The 22,357-nt window shown below is 30.2% G+C and overlaps 3 protein-coding genes and 1 long non-coding RNA gene across 9 annotated transcripts; 1 reads left to right on the forward strand and 3 right to left on the reverse strand.

Annotated features, from left to right (window-relative positions):
• Positions 1–841: 841 nt before the first annotated feature.
• Positions 842–13,216, reverse strand: LOC122516016 (ubiquitin carboxyl-terminal hydrolase 7). Of its 3 annotated transcripts, none has more exons than XM_043633494.1 (18): positions 12,857–13,216; positions 11,001–11,099; positions 10,545–10,820; positions 10,318–10,436; positions 10,101–10,235; positions 9,820–10,014; positions 9,558–9,729; positions 9,264–9,456; positions 9,031–9,190; positions 8,660–8,854; positions 5,415–5,636; positions 4,737–5,031; positions 4,218–4,437; positions 3,392–3,559; positions 2,773–3,277; positions 2,582–2,653; positions 2,418–2,514; positions 842–1,969 (listed from the first exon to the last, which is right to left on the reverse strand). In XM_043633494.1, exons 1-18 carry the CDS (start codon positions 13,122–13,124, stop codon positions 1,845–1,847), a joined length of 3,516 nt encoding a protein of 1,171 aa, XP_043489429.1. In that variant the 5' UTR covers positions 13,125–13,216; the 3' UTR covers positions 842–1,844. The 3 variants fall into 3 exon arrangements, with proteins under 3 accessions (XP_043489429.1, XP_043489428.1, XP_043489430.1); XM_043633493.1 differs by having other exon boundaries at positions 2,418–2,520; XM_043633495.1 differs by having other exon boundaries at positions 842–1,948; positions 2,418–2,520; positions 12,857–13,215.
• A 103-nt stretch (positions 13,217–13,319) lies between these two features.
• LOC122516342 lies at positions 13,320–15,278 on the reverse strand. Its single transcript, XR_006303551.1, has 2 exons — positions 14,711–15,278; positions 13,320–14,260 (listed from the first exon to the last, which is right to left on the reverse strand). It is a non-coding gene; the product is annotated as an uncharacterized LOC122516342 (long non-coding RNA).
• A 48-nt stretch (positions 15,279–15,326) lies between these two features.
• Positions 15,327–20,072, forward strand: LOC122517237 (cilia- and flagella-associated protein 52-like; the record flags this gene model as incomplete). The annotated part of the gene is made up of 10 exons (XM_043635685.1): positions 15,327–16,457; positions 16,615–16,814; positions 16,913–17,090; positions 17,955–18,204; positions 18,328–18,595; positions 18,705–18,877; positions 18,945–19,093; positions 19,177–19,322; positions 19,394–19,543; positions 19,629–20,072. Coding segments are annotated over exons 1-10 (2,004 nt in total), but the record flags the coding sequence as incomplete, so codon positions are not given.
• On the reverse strand, positions 19,154–22,285 carry LOC122516341 (autophagy protein 12-like). 4 transcript variants are annotated; one of them, XR_006303549.1, is made up of 4 exons: positions 21,896–22,285; positions 21,691–21,827; positions 21,434–21,609; positions 19,154–20,632 (listed from the first exon to the last, which is right to left on the reverse strand). XR_006303549.1 is itself a non-coding variant. In XM_043634071.1 (3 exons), exons 1-3 carry the CDS (start codon positions 22,062–22,064, stop codon positions 21,487–21,489), a joined length of 435 nt encoding a protein of 144 aa, XP_043490006.1. In that variant the 5' UTR covers positions 22,065–22,281; the 3' UTR covers positions 20,909–21,486. The 4 variants fall into 4 exon arrangements, 1 of the variants encoding a protein (XP_043490006.1); XR_006303550.1 differs by having other exon boundaries at positions 21,742–21,833; XR_006303548.1 differs by having other exon boundaries at positions 21,691–21,833; positions 21,896–22,281.
• Between the last annotated feature and the right edge of the window lie 72 nt (positions 22,286–22,357).

Consider the following 22,357-nt stretch of genomic DNA (forward strand, 5'->3'; position numbering starts at 1 on the left):
TCGTTATTTTCGTATAAAGACTCATACAATGATTAAACGAGAGATTTATATATATATAATGAACCAAATTAAAAATGAAAATTACCAAATAAATATTCAGTAACTCATAGAAAATCATGAAATATATAGATAAATAATTGTATAATATATATTCAGAAGCCGATAAAAATTTTCATTGATCATATATAATAACAGCAATATTTACAATTGAATTAAATCTAATTAAACTTTTGTAAGATATATTTTTCTGTAATTTAAATTTTTTTCTTTTTCATGAGAACTTTCTTTCATAATAATTAATCAATTTTTAACATTAATCTCGCCGAGGAGCGATATAATTGAATCCTGTTATATTCGAACAAAATAAATGCAACAGACGACAATGAAGAAAACATAATTGATTATCTTACAGAAAATATTTTAAAGTGCAAGTTTATCTAACGTTTGTAATATTTATTATTTTTCATTTTACAAAAAGGAAAATAAAAATTCGGAGGAAAATAAATGCATCATTTTAAATGATTAGAATTTCGAATGATCAAATAAATCGATATCAAACGACGTTAAAACGGAAATATTAAAGAATTTAAAAACTCATTGATAACAATAATACAAGAATAAAAAAAGAAAATTCTCATGTAATAATCTCAATTAAATTCCGAACGTTTCTTGTTAATATATAGAAGATGGAACATGTATTGTGCATGCATATGTTTACATGTGTACTTGTTTTGTTTGTGTAGTAGACGGGAGTGCAGGGAGGAGCGTCTTATTTGGATCTTTATCAGAATATAATGTGCAAAGATTTAACGAGGCGGGTATCGATTGAATAAATTCGGTCTGTTTTTGTAAAGCTACTATTACATGATTTTATAAATACACAACTCCGATTACTTTCGTCGTTAATCCGTTTGATGATGATAAGGCGCATATGTCCATGAGGAACAATGTTTTAATGTGATTCTCAAACATGTGATCTCAGTTAAAATATTACATACGTTGGTTGTAGATATTGTTAACAGATTGAAAGCAGCGCACACTTTTTTTTTCTTTTCTTTTTTTTGTTACAGTTGAAGCAATCGATTCGTTTCAGGCGCGGCAAAGTTATATATATATACATATATAAAAATTGATCTTGCAAATAGAGTAGTCCTCTCGATGTAGTTGTTGTTATATCCATTCATTTTTGTTGTTACACCAGGTCACAGGAAGTACAATAATGAAGTCGTCATCGTCAACGTCATCGTCGTTGCGTCGTCGTCGTCGTCGTCGTCGTCGTCGATCCAAGAATTGCATAAAATTCATGATGATGATTATTTTTTTTTAGAGTTTCGAAAGATAAATTGTTATAATCCATATATCAATATAATAATAATTCATGTGTTTTCTTTCCTTTATGACACAGAAAATATGTATAATATCGTTTCGTGTCTTTCGTTTGCAGTAGTCTTTTCACTTCTCTTTTCTTCTTTCTTTTTTGTTTTGAATTAACCGTCGTATACAAAGCTTTTTGTTCTCAAATTTTTCTTTCACCTCTTTTTTCTTTTTTCCTTTACCTTTCTTTCTTTTTCTTTTTCTACGGCAATATTAAAATTGCACGTTTATTAATAACTAGCTGTATGAACGAATAGTACATTTCACACATTTTCAATAAAGTGGGGGGGGGAGGATTGTATTTTCTTTGTTTTTCTTTTAGATACACTCGAGTCTTCCTTCTTACTATACAATCGTATAAATTATATGAGTGGCTGCCTAATCTCAAATTATCTTATTCTTCTCCGTTTTCTTCTTTTTTTCTTTTTCTTCTTCATCGTCTTCATTTTCTCTCTGGTACGACGAACATTTTAATTGTAAATCTTAATGGCCTTTTCGAGGTAGTTGATACGTGAGCGCTTAGGCGCTTTGTTGACGTGTTCCAGGCCGAGCCAAGGCCTATGCGGCGATGCGCCTGCGTTTAAAAGTGGATAAACTACAATATTTATTTTTCATCAGAGTTAATTTGAAACGAGTGTGTTCCAAAAGCAAACAAAACTTCAACATGCAGCATTACAATTGTTATTTATATCAATTTGTTTACATAATTTAATGAAAGAGTAGATCACTGAAACTTCTGTATGTGTACGTACAGTGACTCACGAAAGTATTTGAACATTTGCCATGATATATTTTATTAATTATAATAAGTATATTATATAAAACACTTATATATATTTCGATTTTCTTGAAACTATACCTGTATAATCTAGAGAGTCATACCTTCATCCAATATTAATAATATATAGGTAAGTGTTCTATAATATACTTATTATAATTAATAAAATATATCATGGCAAATGTTCAAATACTTTCGTGAGTCACTGTATATACTTTTAAAGATTATCATAAAATTATATATGTAAAGAAAAATTGACACTTACTATTTTGACTCAGATGAGTTTGAAAATCGGCGATGTCGATGCAACTATCCGGGGATTCGATAATGAATTGTGGTTTGCCCATCGTAACCACCGCGAACTTAAACTTCAAAGTTTTTTTATGAATTCTCATAAAAGATCAAACGAAATTAGATTAGGATGCCTACCTTTTCAAATTCCTTTTCTTGTACACCAAGTTTCTTCAATAATCTTTCCTTCATCTTTGGAAATGGTTCACCCTAGAAGATAACATTATCAATCAAAATATCTATCATTTTAATGAATTCACTTTCTAATTCAACTTGAAATAAAAAAAACAGGAAAGAGAAATCATTTGAATATTATAAAGAATGCTTACGTGTTTGATTTTAAAGAAGAATGGTATACCAAACGTTGAGAAAACATCTTTGTGAAAATGTGCAACTGGAACTAACATTTCATCGTCCGCAAGATTGAGCTCGTCAGTTGGTATTTCTTCTATCCTGTACATTTTAGCGCCCGATATGTTTAAGGTATCTAAAAGTACGTCGTCTCTAGGACCGGGTAACAATTTATTACAAGTGATTTCTAATATCCTTAACTTTCCTGAGCCATTTTCAGATAATTCCACTTGTTTCTTAGCCTCTTCCAATAAGGTAGCAACAGTACCATTTTTATTTGGGTAAAGTATTATCTCTTTTTCCTCTTTTAAAGATGGCCCAACCCATATACATTTGAATTGCTTTTTGTTTTCAAGTTCGTTAACTCTAATACTAAGCTGCTGGTAAAATAATTTCTTTACTTTAGGTTTACCGTATGAAAACAATTCTTTAAGATTGCCCTCGAAATTACATTTTAATGCAGATCCAGGAGAATCCTTGTAACTATAATTAAGCATAACATGTATATATGATATGTCTATGTAATATATATTAAGAGACACACGTGCATATTTGCACACATACACTGTTATATAAAGAGCTTTGAAAAGGTTTTACCTTTGACATCTAAAGAATTGTAAAAGATATGGATCCGTGCCTACGCGTTGCGCTACAGCATTAGCCATTTGATCATATGACATTCTTAATGAAAGCTCCATTGTAAAGCCAGGATCGTTCGGAATAGTTTTATCGCAAAATGTAACTTCTACCCTGGAAAATAGGTCCCTGAAAATATCAATAATGTGTTAATAAATGTTCTCTTGTATATTCCTTTCATATATAGGGTCTCAGATGTTTTTTCGTACAAACGTTATAAGTGTATTCTACATTCAAAAATAAGAAAAAATGGCTCTATAAACATAGGTCATTTAAAGCTTTATTTAAAAATTTAGATATTTAAAGTTTAAACTGTTTAAATGTTTTGTTCAAAATATACGCCGTTGTATGCTGTTTATAACATGACGAATCTCTTGTGGATTTCTATTAATTTCTACAATTGCATGCCTAATTCATTCTACCATAACATCAAGTTTAACTGTCTCAATTGCATAAATTCTTGTTTTATTTTTCCCACAAATAAAAATCTAGAGGAGTGAAATCAGATGATCTAGGCAGCCAAGCTATTGTTCAGAGAAGAATACGTTGAATCACTCCAAGATAAAAAACAACATACACAGAAACACTAAACATCATCTTTGAGCAGCACATTTAGGCAGCTTTATAATTTATATTAGAACTTTTAAATAGAGCTTTAAATAACTTATGTTTCTATATATATAAACATAACATTTTTTTCTTACTTTTAAGCGTAAAATACGCTTACAACGTTTGTACAAAAAAACTTCAGATACCCTGTATATAAGTAAAAATATTTTATACTTACTTAAAATATTCTTTGCAAGTTGGAAGGTCATATTTTTTATTATCTCCTTCCTTCTGAAATACTATAATATCACCGTCCATTAACTCCTCGAGTACTTTCTCCAGAGGATCCAGCAGGTTTTCTATTTTTTCAACTAAGTTTGGTTTTATTTCTTCATATAAAGCTAGTTCTGTGTTCGGTGGAAATCCAGCCCTTTCATTTAAAATTGGTATGAGTTCCACTGTACAAAACCGTCATAATAATTATTTTCCACTATTACATAAAAATAAATAGGTTATATTAAAAAGGATATTAAAAGTAATAATGAAAGAGAAAGACAGATAAAAAGATATATAAATATTACAAAAAAATATAATTGTTAAATATTTTTTACGTTCTCTCATTTAGAAACTATAATTTATATCAATATCTGTACCAATTATAACTATAAAAATTAATACATATATAAAACAGTTTAAGAAATATACATTCATATATTAATTAATATAATCGTACTTTATATGATAAATATAAACTTACGAACTCTTGCAACCACAGGCATATAATGATGGCCACAATAATGAATTTTCTTATTTTTAGGATCATATAGTTTAAAAAACAATAAGACATCAGTGTCCTTATCAAAAGGTGGTAATGCTGTCAATTCTGAATCCGGAGGGACAAGTTCTACAAATACGTTCCAAGGATTCGCATTATCCGCACAATCGTACAATGATTTTTGAAGATCTGCTTCTGGCTCGATCAACGTTGGTCTGCAGGTTTGATTCGTACGTATACTAAACGGCCAAACGCGAATCTGTTCTATCGGATATCTCTGCAGAAAGAATTGAAATATCATATAAACTTGTTTAAACGCATGCACATACACACATACGTATGAGTTGTAGGATTTTAATGAAATTATAGCTTGCAGGAAACTTAAAAGTCTACTGTAGTTTACTTCATTTCATTCAAATTTAAAACAAAAGTTTATGCGTTTATTATATATAGAAAAAGTTAATTGAAATGAAAATGAAATAGAACATCTTGTATTTTTCTCTAATTAAAAGATAAATAATAATAATAATATATGTACATGTATTTAATATGCATTAGAAATAATTTAAAATAAAATAACATTAATCAAATTGTATATCATAATTAATTAGTGTTTACAAAGTGTTTCACGCCTAAATAATATTTGGAATAAGCACTTACCAAACTATCACTTAGAAGTTCAAGAAACTCGTGGACAGTTCCCTGCTTACGTACGCGAAATATACGAAATGATGCGTGCTCCGGGTCGTATAGATCATTTCCTTGGTGACCATCAAAGCTATCCTCAAGAAGAACGTTAATTGTCATATATAAGGGTGCTTCTGATCTCTCCTTTCTTCGTATTTGTTCCAGCCTCTTCTCCTCTTGAAGTCTCTCCACCAGCTAGACCAACAAAATTAAAATTATCTATATGCAAAGAATGTTTGGATTCATCTTACTTTTCTTTTATTTTTTTGTCTCATTTTTTTCCTTCTTAAACGTTTTTTTTTTATTTACTTTTTTGGAAATTCTAAATATTTTGCTTCTTTCTTGTAATTTTGACAAGAATATCATATAAGGAATTAATGGATTAATCGTCATACTTTTGAAATTCGAAATTGAGCAACATTCCAAACATCAAAAGGATGAATTACGTTTGATCATTTACATAATTTTAATTTTGTTCATCAGCCGCAATATATAGACTACCAAGTTAAACATTTACATTATGAGAATTATTCAGTGGGGAGCGATGGACTTACTTAAGTCTGATATATACATGCAATATATAAATATAAATATTAAATATCAATAATTTACTCGATAATCAACTTTTCCATGACATTTTCTTTCATTTATGCATTCAAATGCTTAAGCCAATTCGACTGAATCATAGAAAGCAAGACATGTTAACATTCCTTTTTAGGATATCTACATATCAGATCTTTCTATGTTAAAACAAATATATATGAAAGAAATGAATTGACATTAACAATTCAAGTAAAATAATAATAATAATAATAATAATAATAATAATAATAATGACGATGATGATGATGAAAAAAAAATAAAATCAAATGAATAGGCCACCACTCAAGCCGAATAATAGCAAAGATGTAATGTCTAACTATAGTAGTGTGGAGATGCTATATAGAAACAACATTTGTCGAATAAATGCTCAGAGTTATGCCTGAACATTACACATCGTTTTTTCTATTGGTGAACAGATATTGAAACGGTGTAAATAACTAACGTAAATTCAAACTGTCCATTTTTCTAGCATCTAACAGTTTATTCGTTATTTTTTTCATTTTTATATATAAAATAGTAAGTATAGCATTTTAAAGGTATTCCACGATTATATCTACCATAACGTATCTCTATATTATTGATGATAGTTTGCCTCTTCTTTCTTTCTTTCTATTTTAATATTATGTAACAACAAATAAATAGATAAGCATCTGTTAAGAAACATACTCACTATTAACATTGAGAGAATTTAATGATTAACGAGTTGTTGTTATTATTGTTTATTTTTGTTATTTCTTTCTCTTGTTGTTATTTTTATTGAATTCGGACTTTAACGCGAAGCACTAAATTCTTGATTCATTATTTATAATAAATAGTAAATATTGATTCAAGAAAATGAGCAAAAAATGTAAATATTATAAATCACATTACTTCTCACTCACCAAACAATCCTTCTTTTTTTTTTTTTTTAAATAACGAATACAATGTAGAAGACGTAAAAAGGAAGCCGATGGTGCCAAAAATACCAGATGTTTTTTCTCTCTGTTTTTTTTTTGTTATTTTTTTTTAACCTGTCACTAAATATTATGTATTATTTTTCATTGCGTTTAAGTTATATTATATATATATATATATATTATATATTATATATATATATATATATGTAACTATTATCACTGCACTCGATTTAAGAGACTTTCTTTTTTTCCCCCACTCTTATTATCTCCTTTACAATTATGCAAACATATCCAATTAAAATTGAAGATATGTGTGTGTGAGTGTGCAGTTTTCTCATTTGAAGCTTCCAACATGATACTACAATTACAATCATTAATTTCGAATATATTTTACAATGTTTATTACAATAAAATCATTTCAATAACCATTCGAAGGCTTGTCCCGGTATTTTACCCTAATAATCAGGCTTTTTAGATTAATTTGATTCTACTAAAAAAGAGTCTTTGACAGCGACTAAAGTGCAACGCGTACCTTAGAATATTGACTCTTTTTTTCTTTAATTATGTATTATTACTTTTTTTCAATTCTAATAAAATCTATCAAAAATTTTTCTCATCTTTTTCTTTTACTTTTTTTGTATATATAAAATTATTATTGATTCAGATTAAAAATAAAAATAAAAATTAGAAATAGAATATTATTCACACACGTCTCGATCGTCCGTACAGAAAAATCTTTGTTAAAAATAGTTTTGGAAGAAGAAAAAAGAGAGAGAAACAGAGAGAAAGAGAGAAAGAGAGAAAGAGAAAGAAAGAGAGAAAGTGAGAAGAAAAAATCTTCTGAATCATACAAAACAAATCTCTATATAACATGATTTAGAATACATATCTTTGCAAAAAGTTTTTACAAATAACTTTATAGAATAACTTTGATCTTGTATTATTACGCAACATCGTATGCCTTGTAATAGTAAATAATGCACAGGTAGCACCGTAAGTAAAAGTGCTACATATTATATTATGCAACAAATTATGCTTGTGTATAATGGGAAAAATTTACACGATATTTACTTCCCGTTTTCATCAAGAGTATGTGATAAAAAGATAATTACAAATGCTTAAAAATATATATATGTATGTATGTATGTACGGACAACAAAGTATTAATTATTAATTGGATAAAATTGGCAAATCTCACTTTCTGATCAGTCCACGTATTTAAAAAGAATAAATAGTTAAAATTATTTTTTGCTACCTTTATATATATATATATAATATACATATATATATAAAAAATATAAAAAAAATAATAAAGAGAAGAAAAAAGAAAGAAAGAAAAAAAAATCAATGAAGTTATATCTAATTTTAAGTATATGCTGGTTTCATGATGTTTGGTTTGTTGCTTTCATACACTGTCATTTTTTCCCCCCTTTTTTTTTTAGTAAATATATTAGAAGCAGACTTGATATAACTTTAAAAAGTCAGATCATTTGCCGGAAAGCAATGAATATAATTTACAAGTTGTTTCATCTAGTCATTTATCCCGTTTTCTGCAAGTTAAAAGTCATGAATACAGAGATTTGGGTTTCGTGGATTTTGCGTGCACGGACGAAGAGACGCAGTTTCTGTATGCGAGTCTTTAATTGTATCAGTTGCGTCTTTGTCGCGTTCAAGGTCGTTCATTTCCTGGGAAAGTTCTCTTTGAAGGACGTTTCTGACCTCTTGAGGTATATCCTCTTCTTTGACTTCTTGCAAGACGTTTTCCAACTCGGAGTTCCTTATATAAACCAGCATATATGCATTCGTACAATGCTTCACAGCCATAGACATGTCCTCATCTTGACCACCGTAATTATGTTCAATGGCCTCTTGTTTTGTACACCGCGAGACGACATCATCATCAAATTTGCACCACTGATATGAACGAAAAAAAAAAGAATATATTTTTCAACTTTTATGACCAATCTTTTATCTGGTTTGTTAAAAATTATTAAAAAAATATAACAACATTTCTATTTAATGTTGCTATCCATAAATCAATTTATTTGAAAACAAAATAGTAAATATAAAAGAAGAAACTTTTAACTTACCTTCCCATCTCCACTAGGATTAATAAATACGACATAATGACCGCCATGATTGTCCCCACTATGTACGAGAACTGCATGCAAAGTATAATCTGCACTTCCTCTTGCAGGATCTTTATTTTGCAAGTATTTGTCGAGATTAATTTTTTCATAGAATTCAAACCTTCAAAAACGAACTCATTTAATTAATATCATCACATTTGTATTAGTTATTTACTTCTAGTAATATCACTAACCTATCATTAAATTTAACTGAACAATCTGTAACCGGGTCATACTGAAATCGCATTAAATGTAAATGTAAGACAGGTGGAAACGATGAGAAAATAACACCTTTTTCTGCTTCTTGCAAACCATGCTCTCCCGCGTCATATTTGTTATCTCCATCAAGACTTTCAGTGCTCACATAATCGCTAAAAGATTCGTATACTGAAATGCAAATTATATGTTAATTTTAAGTAGAAAGAAATATGCTATAAATAATAAGAATACAATCAATAAAGTGGTAATTTAAAATAAATAAAACATACTGTTTTTCTTTCCTTTTATGTTCAATTGTATATCGTAAAATGTTTCTTCCCTTGTAGACTTGTATTCTATATTCTTGCATTTGATAAAGGACATCATTTTTCCTTCAAATAATTTTGGCACTGTACCTTCTACACACGTACCTTTCATTTTGCTCTCTAATTTATCTAACAACTATCATATAATATTCAATTAATATCAATTTTCTCGATATTTCGCAAAAAGAGAATTAATACAATTTATTAAATTTCGATTGAAACTTACCACGCGTAAAAATTCTTGTACGTCGTGCTGCATAAAAGAATCCAACGTTTCCCATCCAAAACTTTTAGTCAACTTTTTTGTCCCAACAGGTTTGTCAGAAAATTGCAATTCATGAAAAACCCTCTGTAAAGCCAATGCTACACTTTTGCTAGAATCGTCGCTTTCAGTTGGCATTTTATAAACTGCTTTACGTAACTGAAAATTTGTATTATATATTATGTTACACGTGAAATTGATGTATCATATCCAATCAAACTAAACATAATCAGTATTCAATATACCTGATTGGTGAAGTACAAGGTCTGAAGTAAAGAATTCATATAACATGTAGCTCCTTGATTTTTTAAACCTACATGTCCCGTATGTTTTTTACTATCCCAACAAACACCGTGTGGTGCATCAGCTATTACATGAACCTAGATATTTAAAAATTGAAATTTAAAAAAATACATTGGTTTTAAAGCGTGACTGATACATTAATAATATTCATATACTAACCTCCAGAGTTATAGAATCGTCTTTAATATAACCTTTATCTGGATCCAATACTTCTTGCCATGTCATAAAATGACTAAATCCCCAGTCATTCTCTCTACTATAGAAGAGATGTTGTATCTCTATGATATAAATATACATTTTATAATTAAATAATATTAATACATTTAAAAAAGAGAAAAATAAATATTATTTATTAGCTTTTGTCATATTAATTGTCTTATACTTACTTCTGCTAAAAGGTGGTTGTCCTTCTTTACAAGATAACAGTCGAAGTTCTGCCGTAGCAGAACAACTCCATGAAGTGGATTCACTCTCTCCATTACATTGTAAAAAAAAACCAAGTGATTTTTGTGACTGTCTTTCTTGAGTTGGACTAGATCTTGGCATCACCATTATTTTCCATGGTAAGTTACGAACAAAACAAGCGGGTGACAATTGAGATTCTTTCATTTTTGAAATAGTTTCAACTGTGTACCGAAACGTGGCTTCCGACCTTGCTTCATCTAATAAAGAAATAACTAAATTACAATTGAATTAAATTTCATATGTTATAATGATATGAAAATAATGTCAACTAACATTAATCACATTAAATTGAAATAAACTCAAAAAGAGAGAGAACGACAAGAGTCTCATGCACGAATACAAAATATTATATTTTAAGCATATACAACATAACAAACCTTCCTCCATTTCTTGATCTTGTACTATACACGCTAATTCTTGTTCTCCATTAATAGGACGGCTCTCATTTGTATCCCCACCACCATCATTTGGTGTTTCTACAAATTGTAAGTGCAAGATATAGTCTTATTTACTTTTAGCTTTCTTTATAATAGATAATAAAGCACTTATGATACTAATATCACAATATCTGAAAAATCTTAAGTTTCCTTGTCAATTTCACATAACAAAGAACAGGAATTTAATTTAATAAATCAACGAGATGAAAATGTCAAGAAGTAAGGTTATCTGTAAACGAAAAGTACTCTTACTATTTCGCAAAGACATTTTAAGGATTTTGCTACATATCCCTGGAGTATCTATTGTCGTATTAACAATGTACTTATAACAATAACATCGTTATGCAGCAAAATTATGTTACAAAAGAATCATTTCATGCAATTTATCATACATTTCTTAAATCTTCAATATGTGTAATCATGTTTAATTTTGCTATCTTCCATATTATTAGAAAACAATCAAACAATGATTTGAAACGAATAGTATAATATCAGCAATTATTTTATGCACACATATATATATATACATATCTTTAAATTATTAATAAATATACTAAACAACTATTACAGAAACGCAAAGAAAGAAAATAAATTAAATAAATGGCTTTGACATAGTAGTTTAGCGTAAAGCAACATCTGTTATTTCAAAATAAAATTATCTACCAATTCAACTATTATACTACGATACTTTCTAAACAATATAAATTAATTTTATCTCCTTTAAGCTGATATATTAAGCTGATATGTCAAGCTATACTTAAATAAAAAAGAAAAAAAAAAATAAGAAAAAATACCTTTGGTAAATTTAATAGTCATCCTGTAGTATAATATTTAACTGTTTCAAATAAAGATTAAATTCTCTGCAATGATCAAACACAAATATTCGATTCGGTCAAGAAATGCAAATGAAAAAGAAACAGAAACATGTGTTCTTTAAACTCCTTATTCTTCAAATCCGTTAGAGAACTATTTCAAAGTTGATGGGTTCTTGGAGAAAAAAAGTTTACTAATAAACCCCCTCCGTTATAGCATCGCGGCAGAAAGAGAAAGTGAGAAAGAGAAAGAGAGAGAGAAAGAAAGAAAGAGAGAGAGGGAGAGAGAGAGAGAAGGAGAGAGAAGAAGAGAGAGAGGGAGAGAGAGAGAGGGAGAGAGAGAGAGAGAAGGAGAGAGAAGAAGAGAGAGAGAGAGAAAAGAGAGACAGAGAGAAAAAACGTGCATTCTTCCTTACAAATTGTATACATGCATATACATACATATATACAAGCGTATGGAAGATAAAGAAAAAAGGACCTTAGAATAATTTTTAGAAAATCGTGTTAATATAAACGTAGCGTAGAAAATGAACGGATGTACATATTGTCAAAATGATGAACGCGAATGTTCCTCGACTTTCTCTGATCCCCGGATATAGAAGAAAGAAGAAAGAAGAGAGAAGAAAGAAGAAAAAAGAGAAGAGAGTGAGAGAGATGGAAAGAGAAAAAAGGAGAAAGAGAGAGAAAGGGAGAGAAAGAAAAAAGGAAAGGAAGAAAGAAAAGGAACAAAAATATCATGATCACAAATAGTTGTAAACGTGTTTGATGTGTAAGTAACAAAGAGGCATGATAATATAACGCGTAGACGAGATTGAATCGTAAGAAAGAGAGAGAGAGAGCGAGCAAGTGAGTGTGTGTGTCTGAGAGAGAGAGAGTGAAAGAGAGGGAGGAGGGGAAAGAAAGAGAATAAGAGGAGAGTCAAGTCGAATAATAAAATAAAAAACGCTGCATATACATGTAAAAATATATCGGAAAACTACTTACCCTCTTGCGTGTCCATCTCCTCGACCTCGTTAACCTGAACCGGCGTCAGATTGAGCTGCTTAAGATTTTCCTGATCGTTAACGTGGTTCATCGCGATGCCGATATTGATGGTCGTCTTGACTGCGCTAGGTACCTCGGAGGCGGGTACCGCCGTCGAGGTTATTTCCGCGGATACTTTGACCGGCGCTGCACCAGTGGTTAAGCTCCGTCTACGAAGCTGCTGTTGTACAAGTATCTGCGTATTTTCGCGCGCGGGGTCGCTGCTCATCAGTTGCTGACGATGACGATGCTGCTGCTGCTGCTGCTGCTGCTGCTTTTGCTTTTGCTGTTGTTGCTGTTGATGATGATAATTATGGTGATAATGATGATGATGTTGCTGCTGTTGTAGCGGTGGCGGCGATGATGGTGGTGATGATTGCTGCTGTTGTTCTTCTCTTTTTTCTTCTTCTTCTTCTTCTCCTTCTTGCTGTTGCTGTTGCTGCTGTTCGTTTTTCAGTTCGATAGCAACTTGCAATCTATTCTGAATATTAGCGTCACTTGGACGATTTGTGAACGACGACACTACTTTAGCGCACGGCGAGGATTGATGATATTTGCTTGCAATTCGCCCAATTTCTGTTGCCATCAAATGCCCCCGTATTTTCGGGGGACGCCCACAACATATATTTGTTTAATTTAATTTTAACCCTTTGTGTATGTATATATATCTGTCTGTCGTCTGTCGTCTGTACGTATGTACGCGTGTTTATCTTCTTTAATCACGACGACGATCAGGTATTAAACACGAATGGCCACTTATTACAGGCAGTAGTATTTCTTCCTCTTCCTGCCTCGTCGTCCTCGTCGTCCTCGCCGTCGTGTCGTCGTAGTCGTCGTCGTTGTTAAAGCTTCGTTTAGTCGTTGTTGTCGTCGCTGTAGTCGCTGTTAATGCTGCCAACGTCGTAGTAGTGTTAGTCCATTTTTGTTGACTAGTTATTCTTACTATTATCTTTATCCCTTTTCGATTTTTTCAAAATGCAATATTTGCGGGTGGAATTAAGGGGTGGGGCGGGAATAGTGTAGATTGACTAACAAAATGATTTTCTTCTATGTAGAAATGGCGCGCGTGCGTTCTAATCTTAACGACATTAACTATAAATTGTTCACGTTGATATAATACCTCCTCCTCTTTTTGGACTGCTATCTACTTCCTTCTATTACTCTTTTGCGTCCTTCTTTTTCCTTCTATTTCTTTCTTATTCTTCTTTATTCTTCTTTTCTTCCCCTTCCCCCTCCTCCTTTACTTCTTGGTCGTTATGTCGTGCAACCAAAATGCGTTATTAATAATACCGTACCGCTGGCGACGCTCACGCTTAAAAGCGGCCAACAGTTCTAAGTTTTTGATCTTTTTCTTACTATGTTCGCCTATTAAATCGTATGGAGAAAGATATAGAATATATTTATGTATATGAAATTAGCAGAGAAAAAAAAGACAGAGAAAGCGAGAGAGAAACAGATAAATAAATAAAGAAATAAGATATACAGAAAAGAGAGACGATGAGTCGTTTCTGTTTTTCTTTTACATTTTCTACCTATCTCTCTCTTTTTCTTATTTTCTTTCTAATTCTTTTTCTCCCAAATTCGGCAAGATACACCTTTGCAATGAAAATATGCAAAATGGCGGCTAATAGTTACTACGTAGTAACTATTTGTTCCGTATATATGATTTTTTACATAAACATTTTCCCCCTTTTTATCTCTCAATCAACTCTCTTTTTCTATCTGTTTCTTTGTTTTTATTAATTGTTCTTTTTCTTAGCTCGTAAAATTAAATCTTTGTATTTTGGACAAATAAAAATTCTCTTTCTTTCTTACTTTATTTCTTTTTCTTGCTAATGTAAGCTCTCGTTGTACGCTTTGATGCAATCGACAGGCTAACGATAAGATAAGAAATTATTTTTCAGGGTAATCGTAATGAACAATCACAATATTTTTTTTTATACTTGTCTTCAATTAACGAATGTCTATTAGAAGTTCAAAAATTACGATAAAAGTGATATAGAAAAGATACTATTCAGATAAAACTCAATTACATGTATATATTTTTATAAAAATAAAATTTCCCTAGTTTTTATGCGCTCCTATTGGCTGAAAGCGAGGGTACGTATCTACGAACTAATATGGAACATATAGAATTAGATTTATAAATTAAATTAAATGACTTAAATATTACTCATTCTAAATGTATGAAGTATCTAATTAAAACGAAATGATTTACATAATTTGAATATTACTTTTATATGTTATACACCGAGTGCGCGCGCGCCGCGTGTACTTTTTTTATAAATACATGTATAGATAGATGTGTGCATATAATTACACAGGTTTCACCCTTTCATCAAGGTCAACTACACTAATCCTATCAGAGCTTAAATAATTCAAATAGAACTTACCAAGAAATTAATATAATAATTGTTCGAATATCGATTTCATTTAAATCCTATTCGATCAGTAGATACAATAGGACAACGATCATTTTCATTTTCACTGAATTAAATTAGTATAAGAAACTTTTTAAGGTTAATTCGTATAACCTTAATATTTATAACACTTCTTTTTTGTTCAGTCAATGATTTAATTTATTGAAATAATTAATTAACACATTTCACATTTTATTATAGTCTCTAATCACATTATTACGCACTAATATTATAATGTTTGTAAGAGTAGTTTTAAAAGGTTTTAACGTCTTCATGATTCAGGCAGTATTACACTTTTTTAGCGACAGTTTAAATATACTTCGAAAAATATAAAGAATATGTATATATACGTATAGTTTAAACCAGGAAGTCTGACAATGCCTTTCAGTCGTTGGATTATCTACTTAAATCGAGTAGAAATTCACTTAATAGTTTGTATACTATATGTAACGACGGTATTATTTAGATATGAAGTCAAATTAAATAAATGACTATAAGAGAAAGAAAGGGAAAAAGAGAAGGCGAAAGAAAGATAAAATAACAAAAAATTATAATTATTAATATTTTTACGACTCTGAATATAGAATCATAAACTAAAAATAGGAATTTAAATATTTGCCGATAATAAATAATAAAAAAGATTTATCCGAAAACAATTCTTTGGAATAAATATGAATATAATGTTACCATGTATTAAAGACAAAGCATAATTTCAGCAATTCTCAGAATTAGGTACGCAACCCCACATGGGGTCGTCAAGATTGCGTTTGAGATCCAAATCCATACTTTAGATAATAAATTATTATCTTTATTTTTTTATTTCTAACATTTTATATATATAATTTTATAATTAATTTTATTAAATCGTTATATATTTTGTGTTCGTATTTTCATAGCAAACGATAAAAAGGGACGAAACTAATCTTCTGTCGTTGCTATAGCAACGATAACTATATTATTTGTATCGTAATACATGTTACTTGTTTCTAAACGAGTTTCCTAACTCAAGATAGTGAGAAAGTTGCTTTCTTTTAACTGCAATCGAAACATTTAACATAAATAAAAATCTTATTGTAATTTGGATTTAATCAGAGATATGGATATCAAACCTCTTGATTTAATCGGAATAATTGGATTCGATGGTTCGTACAATTCTTGAATTTTTTATTGTTTTCATTCAATACTTTTCTGTAAATAAATATATATAGAATAAATATGCATATAATTTTTATTACTGTTTAAAATAAATATATTGAAGTAATTGTGTTCTCATTTATTAATTTGAATTTAATTAATTAGGTGTTACGAAAAATGCATTAAGACTGCATCCTGATGAACAGTATTTAATTTATCCGATGGGGAACAAAGTGACGATTAAAAACATAGCCTCAAGTGAACAAACGTTTTTAATTGGACATACGAATTTAATTTCTGCCGTATGCGTTTCTCCTTGCGGCCACTTTGTGGCTTCCGGACAAATAAATCATCTCGGATTTAAAGTAATATTAACATAAAAATTCGTGCCATTTTATTGACGATTCGAATTCATTCTTTCTATAATTTTTTTTATGAGAATGTCTTTTTTTTTTTTTACTAGGCAACAGTTATCATTTGGGATTATAAGACACGTACCGTTAAAAGTAGTTACGAAATTCATAAAGTAAGGGTCGAAGACGTTTGCTTTACATTGGATAGCAATTATTTGATAAGCCTTGGAGGAAGAGACGATGGTAACGTTGTAATATGGGACGTACAAAATAACCACGCTATGTGTGGTAAACAAAGTTTTATCTTCAACCTCTATATATGTATATATATACTGAATGTATCGTCTAATTTTATCACTTAAAAAATTCACATTGTTATAGTTTTTTATGGAACAAAAATACTCTAGACGGATTTACACCTCGTGTATTATTTTTAAGCGCAAGTAGTAATGCATGTAGATATGCATTTGTGACACGAATCATACTTATGAATGTGCATTTACAAACAAAATAGATTCGTGAATATGTAGTCCACCTTGACCAATTTTATATTTTTTCTTTTAATATTTTTTTCTAACTTTAAACCAAAAAAAGAAAATGATCTATCAAAAATAAATGACTAGATATTTTTTTGAACTAATCATTTTTTAAGATTCTATAACTTTTTTATTGTATTAATTAACGCAAAAGAAAATACCGATGATCTTGAAATAATGTAACTTTTTATCTTGAGAATTTATTTTACGCAATACATACAGGATGTTTCGAAAACAGTGGAGCAACCGAACTAGGAGTAATTTCACGTAAAAAAATAAATCGAAAATGTAGAGTAAAGTTTTTCTATACACACACACGAGGCTGTTTAAAAAAAAATATACTATTTTTTTATGCACGATAATAGAAACAATAAGAAGGAAATAATAATGTTGCTCGTGTTTTTCAATACAAACAAAAGTAGAAACAGATCCGTAAAGTCGAAATACAAAAGTATTGAATAAATTTTATGTAATTTTTTTTCAGAATAGCCCCCATACGTAAAAAATTTACTATAAATTTTTTTACTTATTTTCGTACACTGCTTTTGGAACACTTTGTTTATATGTATATGCGTGTGTATAATTGATAATTTAATAACATTAAGATAATTTTCAGGATCATTTGCGAGTAATGAAATAGCTGGTAATACTTACACAATTACAAGAATGAATACACACGGTGAATGTTTCCTTACCGGTGGTGATAGAACCCTTAAAGTTTGGCGAATAGATTCGAAAAGAAGGAAGGTATATGGGGTGAACGTGAAAGTAGGAAAGTTAAAACGTTCGATAAACTGTATCGCCATAAGTGAAAAAGATAATGATGCTTATTGTGGAACGTCCTCGGGCGATATAATAAAAGCAAGGTCTTGTTTAGTTATAAAGCTAATAAATACAATTTTTAATAATCGATGTAAATTATATTTTGATCGATTATCTTTATGACTAATGAATTCATTAAAATTTGTTAACGTATATTTAACACGTAGATTGAATTATCGTCCTGAAGGTGAAGAACAAATAGAACCAGTGATGATAGGTTGCTATTCAAAAATGTATAAAGGCTCAAGAAAAATTAATCCAGCGAAGGGTCAAATCGAATGTTATGCAGGTGGTGTTGAAAAAATTTTGCTACTAAAGGATGAAAAAATGATCATTGGTGCAGGCGACGGTACGATTGAGCTCATTGAAATTGTGGATATTGATTTCAGTAAAAGAAAATTGACCAAATTACCGAGTACACCGCAAATCAAAACTGTAAGTGATATGAAAAAAATGTTTTCATATAAAAAGATATTTTTTTTGCACTTATAATCTATCACATATGTAATTCGTAAAATCAAATGAGTAAAAAGTTATTTGGCAGCATCTTGTAGAAAATGTCTGCAGTACCGTGACATCAATGCTATTGTACAAGAATGACTTTGTATTGGTTGGAACTGTCTTAAGCGAGATTTACCAAATAAGATTGCGCGATTTCGATATGAGACTTATTGTAACTTGTCATAACAGTTCCATATACTCCATCGTTTTTCCATGGTAAGATTAACAAATCGATAATACGATTTTGAAAATCAATATAATTGTTTTTTTTTTAATGTTCTAGGAATTATTCTGAAATATTTGCAACAGCTGGAAAGAATGATATCAGATTGTGGAGATTAGAAACGCAAAAGGAATTACTTAGAATAACTGTGCCGAATTTTGTTTGCAGCTGTTTGTGTTTCTCTTACGATGGACGAATGATAATTTCTGGTAGATTTTTATACATATATATTTGGTCATAGTAATATCAGCTAATTAACAACACTTTTCTTCTATTTATTAAATTTATTCAGCGTGGAACGATGGTATTGTAAGAGCGTTCACACCACAAAAGGGTAAACTTATTTTTACTATTCACAACGCTCATATAAAAGCAGCATCGGCAGTTGCGATAACAGCAGACGGGAAAAGATTAATCAGCGGTGGCTGCGATGGGCAGGTAATTATTATTTTACACATTTATTATCCTCTTATATCATTTTCATCTTCTTTCTTTAATATTGTCTATAGGTGCGTATATGGGACATAAAACCCGATGTACAACGATTGGTCTCAATTTTAAAAGAACACAGAGGACCCATAACATCTTTGTGTATATCCTCCAATAACGAGGACTTGATTAGTTCTAGCACGGATGGTTCATGCGTAATATGGGACATAATGCAAGTATCAATTTTTAACTATTTACAATATTATTTATTTTTTGGGATGTGATAAATTGATGGACAATAAATATTAATCAAACAGACGTTGCTCGAGAAAGCAAGTTTTAATAGGTAACACGATGTATATGGCTGCATGCTTCAGTCCCAACAGCATACAAATCTTGACTTGTGGTACTGATCGTAAGATTGCATACTGGGAAACATGGGATGGTTCGTTGGTTCGTGAAGTAGAAGGTTCCACCTCAGGATCATTAAATTGCATAGACATTAATCTTGATGGACAATACTTCGTCACTGGTTCAAACGATTGTATTGTTAAGCTCTGGGAATATCACACAGCCAATGTCACACACATTGGCATAGGTCATGCCGCGATAATAACTGCGTGTAAATTTAGTCCAGATGGGGAACATGTGGTATCCGTTAGCGCCGATGGCGCTATCATTATTTGGAAGTTTCCATTTAAGACGTCTCTTAAAACACCATCCACCAAATCGAAATCTGAGACTGCACATACCGTTAAGTCATTAAAGAAATCTGAAGGGAAACGCGACGACAATTTAAAGTTGGAAAATTTAGAGAAAGAACATGTTTCTGCTATGAGCCGTGTGGATGAGACTGCTGAAAGTGTTAGAACTATGTACAATGGTAATAACAAAATTAACATTATTATTCATACGATTCAACGTATTCCGATAAATAAAGTAATTCTATTAAATTTAATATAAATATATCATAGGTGATGATCAGCCACAGCTATGTACGCGCGATCCAGCTGGTATACCTTCCCCAGTTTGCACGTGCATCAAAGACAAAGACACAATATCGGTTGGTACAATTAAATTCTAATTAAAATGCTAAATTTGATTTTATGTAAAAATAACATTGATTATGTTCTCTTAGTATACGACTTAATAAATATTTTGTATTTCAGGTAAGAACTGTGAAAACTGAAGTATCCTCTAATGTTTGTCGTTGCGCGAATAAGATGGAAAAAAGATCATTGCTTAGTTCTAAATGTAGCCCGGCAAAGGCAATTGAAACGACGAACTCCGTATCATCGTCTAGCCAACGCCGTGCGTCTCTGCAAAGCGATAAGAAATCTTCATTAAAAACGAAAATTACGACTGTACGAAAATCTTTACAATGAGGACATTTTATAATTATGTCGGAGTAATAGTTTTTTACTACTACGTGTGTATGAATGTGTGTATTTGTGTTGTAACAAACGTTATAATTGATTCAGATGTACGCAACATTATGAGTTGCTAAACATGTTATTTATCATTTGTCCTGAAATATCAGGAATAAGGAAAACTGGCATATCGTACAAAGGAAAAAAAAGAAGAGAGATGTAAGATTGTTTAGACAAAGTTTTTTTATGAAGCCTTTTGAAAGAACAATTATGTAACGTATCATTGTGCTCGTAGAAGTAGCCATGCTTTTATAAAAATCTATATGAATAATAATTTTATTTTTAAACTCAGAAATATTGACAAATGGTTTTTGAAGCTATTTTAAAATAGGCATATTTTATTAAACAGTATACCTGTGTCATTAGGTACATATTATTTTGGTTAGCAAGAAATTATAGCAAATAAAATCAAATTGTTTAGACCATACGGTAAGAGAGATGAAATAAAAATCATATTCTTCGCAATATAGTTGTACGTATAATAATACATCACAATATGACCACAGTACGATAATTAACATCTTATAATAATAATTATATTAGGAATACAATACACATTCTTAATAAATTAAATAGAATTATAAATAAATATATAAATATATACTTATTGTCTTAAATGCAATTTATGTACAACATGAGAAATGTGTCTTGTAAGCCTCTAAAAGAATTATATTAATCAAAATTTGTTACCCGTAATAAAATGATACAACATGATGCTCAAACATCAAACAGGAAGTTTACGATTAACCCCACGCTGGACTTTTGCAATAATGAATGATCAATTTTCCATCAGCTCCATAGCAATCGTATAAGTTTTTTAACGTTTGATCTGGTGCTGGTGCAAAAGTTTGATTTACATAAAGAAACTGAAAAATACAAAAGAAAAATATGCACACATAAATAAATGAGGTATAAGAAAAATGTGATTAAATATTTGATAGACTTACTAATCTTTCAGAAGGCTCTAATTTGAGATATTTCTTTAGAAAATCTGATACCTTTCCAATTTGATAATCCTGATTAACAGACCATTTTTTTTGTTTCATGATAGGTGCATTGCCAGTTGCTTTCAATAAAATATCAACTGTAACTGAATAATGAAATATTGTATTTGTTTAAAAGATTTATTTTATTAACAATAATAATAATTACCTCTTTCTTTATCTTTTGAAGCAACTGGGGGACTATCGTTTCTACTAGTATTAGTATCCTGTGATATATTTTCCAAACTTGTTGGTGCTTCCTCATTTGTTGTGTTATCAGTTAATTCTTCAGTTTTTATAACCTCACTTGTCGTACTATCACTTTCCTTTTCAGCCATTATTTGAAACTTATTATTAACTTAACAACTTAACTTATTAATAACTTATTATAATAAATGAAACGACCACAAATGAATCATGAAATAGAATCGTGTATTGACTACGTCAAAAACACATTCGTTGTTCTTAATATATTTGTTGTTATCACATCATTATTAAACATTCGAATAACCTATGTTAACACTTAGAACCGCATTTGTGTACTATTGTTAAATTTGAGTATGATAGGAATAAGTGCCATCTGTTATTTACCGGGAAGAGAAAGCATGTTATCTCGTTTATAAACGATAAA

This window comes from Polistes fuscatus, unplaced genomic scaffold (genome assembly GCF_010416935.1).
Source record: "Polistes fuscatus isolate 324 unplaced genomic scaffold, CU_Pfus_HIC Scaffold2, whole genome shotgun sequence".
NCBI classification, from domain to species: domain Eukaryota; kingdom Metazoa; phylum Arthropoda; class Insecta; order Hymenoptera; family Vespidae; genus Polistes; species Polistes fuscatus.

Bases quoted from the DNA above. Each gene is read 5' to 3' on its own strand.
- LOC122516016 (XM_043633493.1), bottom strand. From the start codon at position 13,124: ATGAGCAGCGACCCCGCGCGCGAAAATACGCAGATACTTGTACAACAG. The intron at 9,730-9,819 runs GTAAGTTTCAAT...ATTATATGATAG, and splicing joins TACAAGAATTTTTACGCGTG to TTGTTAGATAAATTAGAGAG. The intron at 8,855-9,030 runs GTAAGTTAAAAG...CGTTCATATCAG, and splicing joins ATCCTAGTGGAGATGGGAAG to TGGTGCAAATTTGATGATGA.
- LOC122516341 (XM_043634071.1), bottom strand. From the start codon at position 22,064: ATGGCTGAAAAGGAAAGTGATAGTACGACAAGTGAGGTTATAAAAACT. The intron at 21,834-21,895 runs GTAATTATTATT...TTCATTATTCAG, and splicing joins TTCAAAAGATAAAGAAAGAG to TTACAGTTGATATTTTATTG. The intron at 21,610-21,690 runs GTAAGTCTATCA...TGTATTTTTCAG, and splicing joins TAGAGCCTTCTGAAAGATTA to TTTCTTTATGTAAATCAAAC.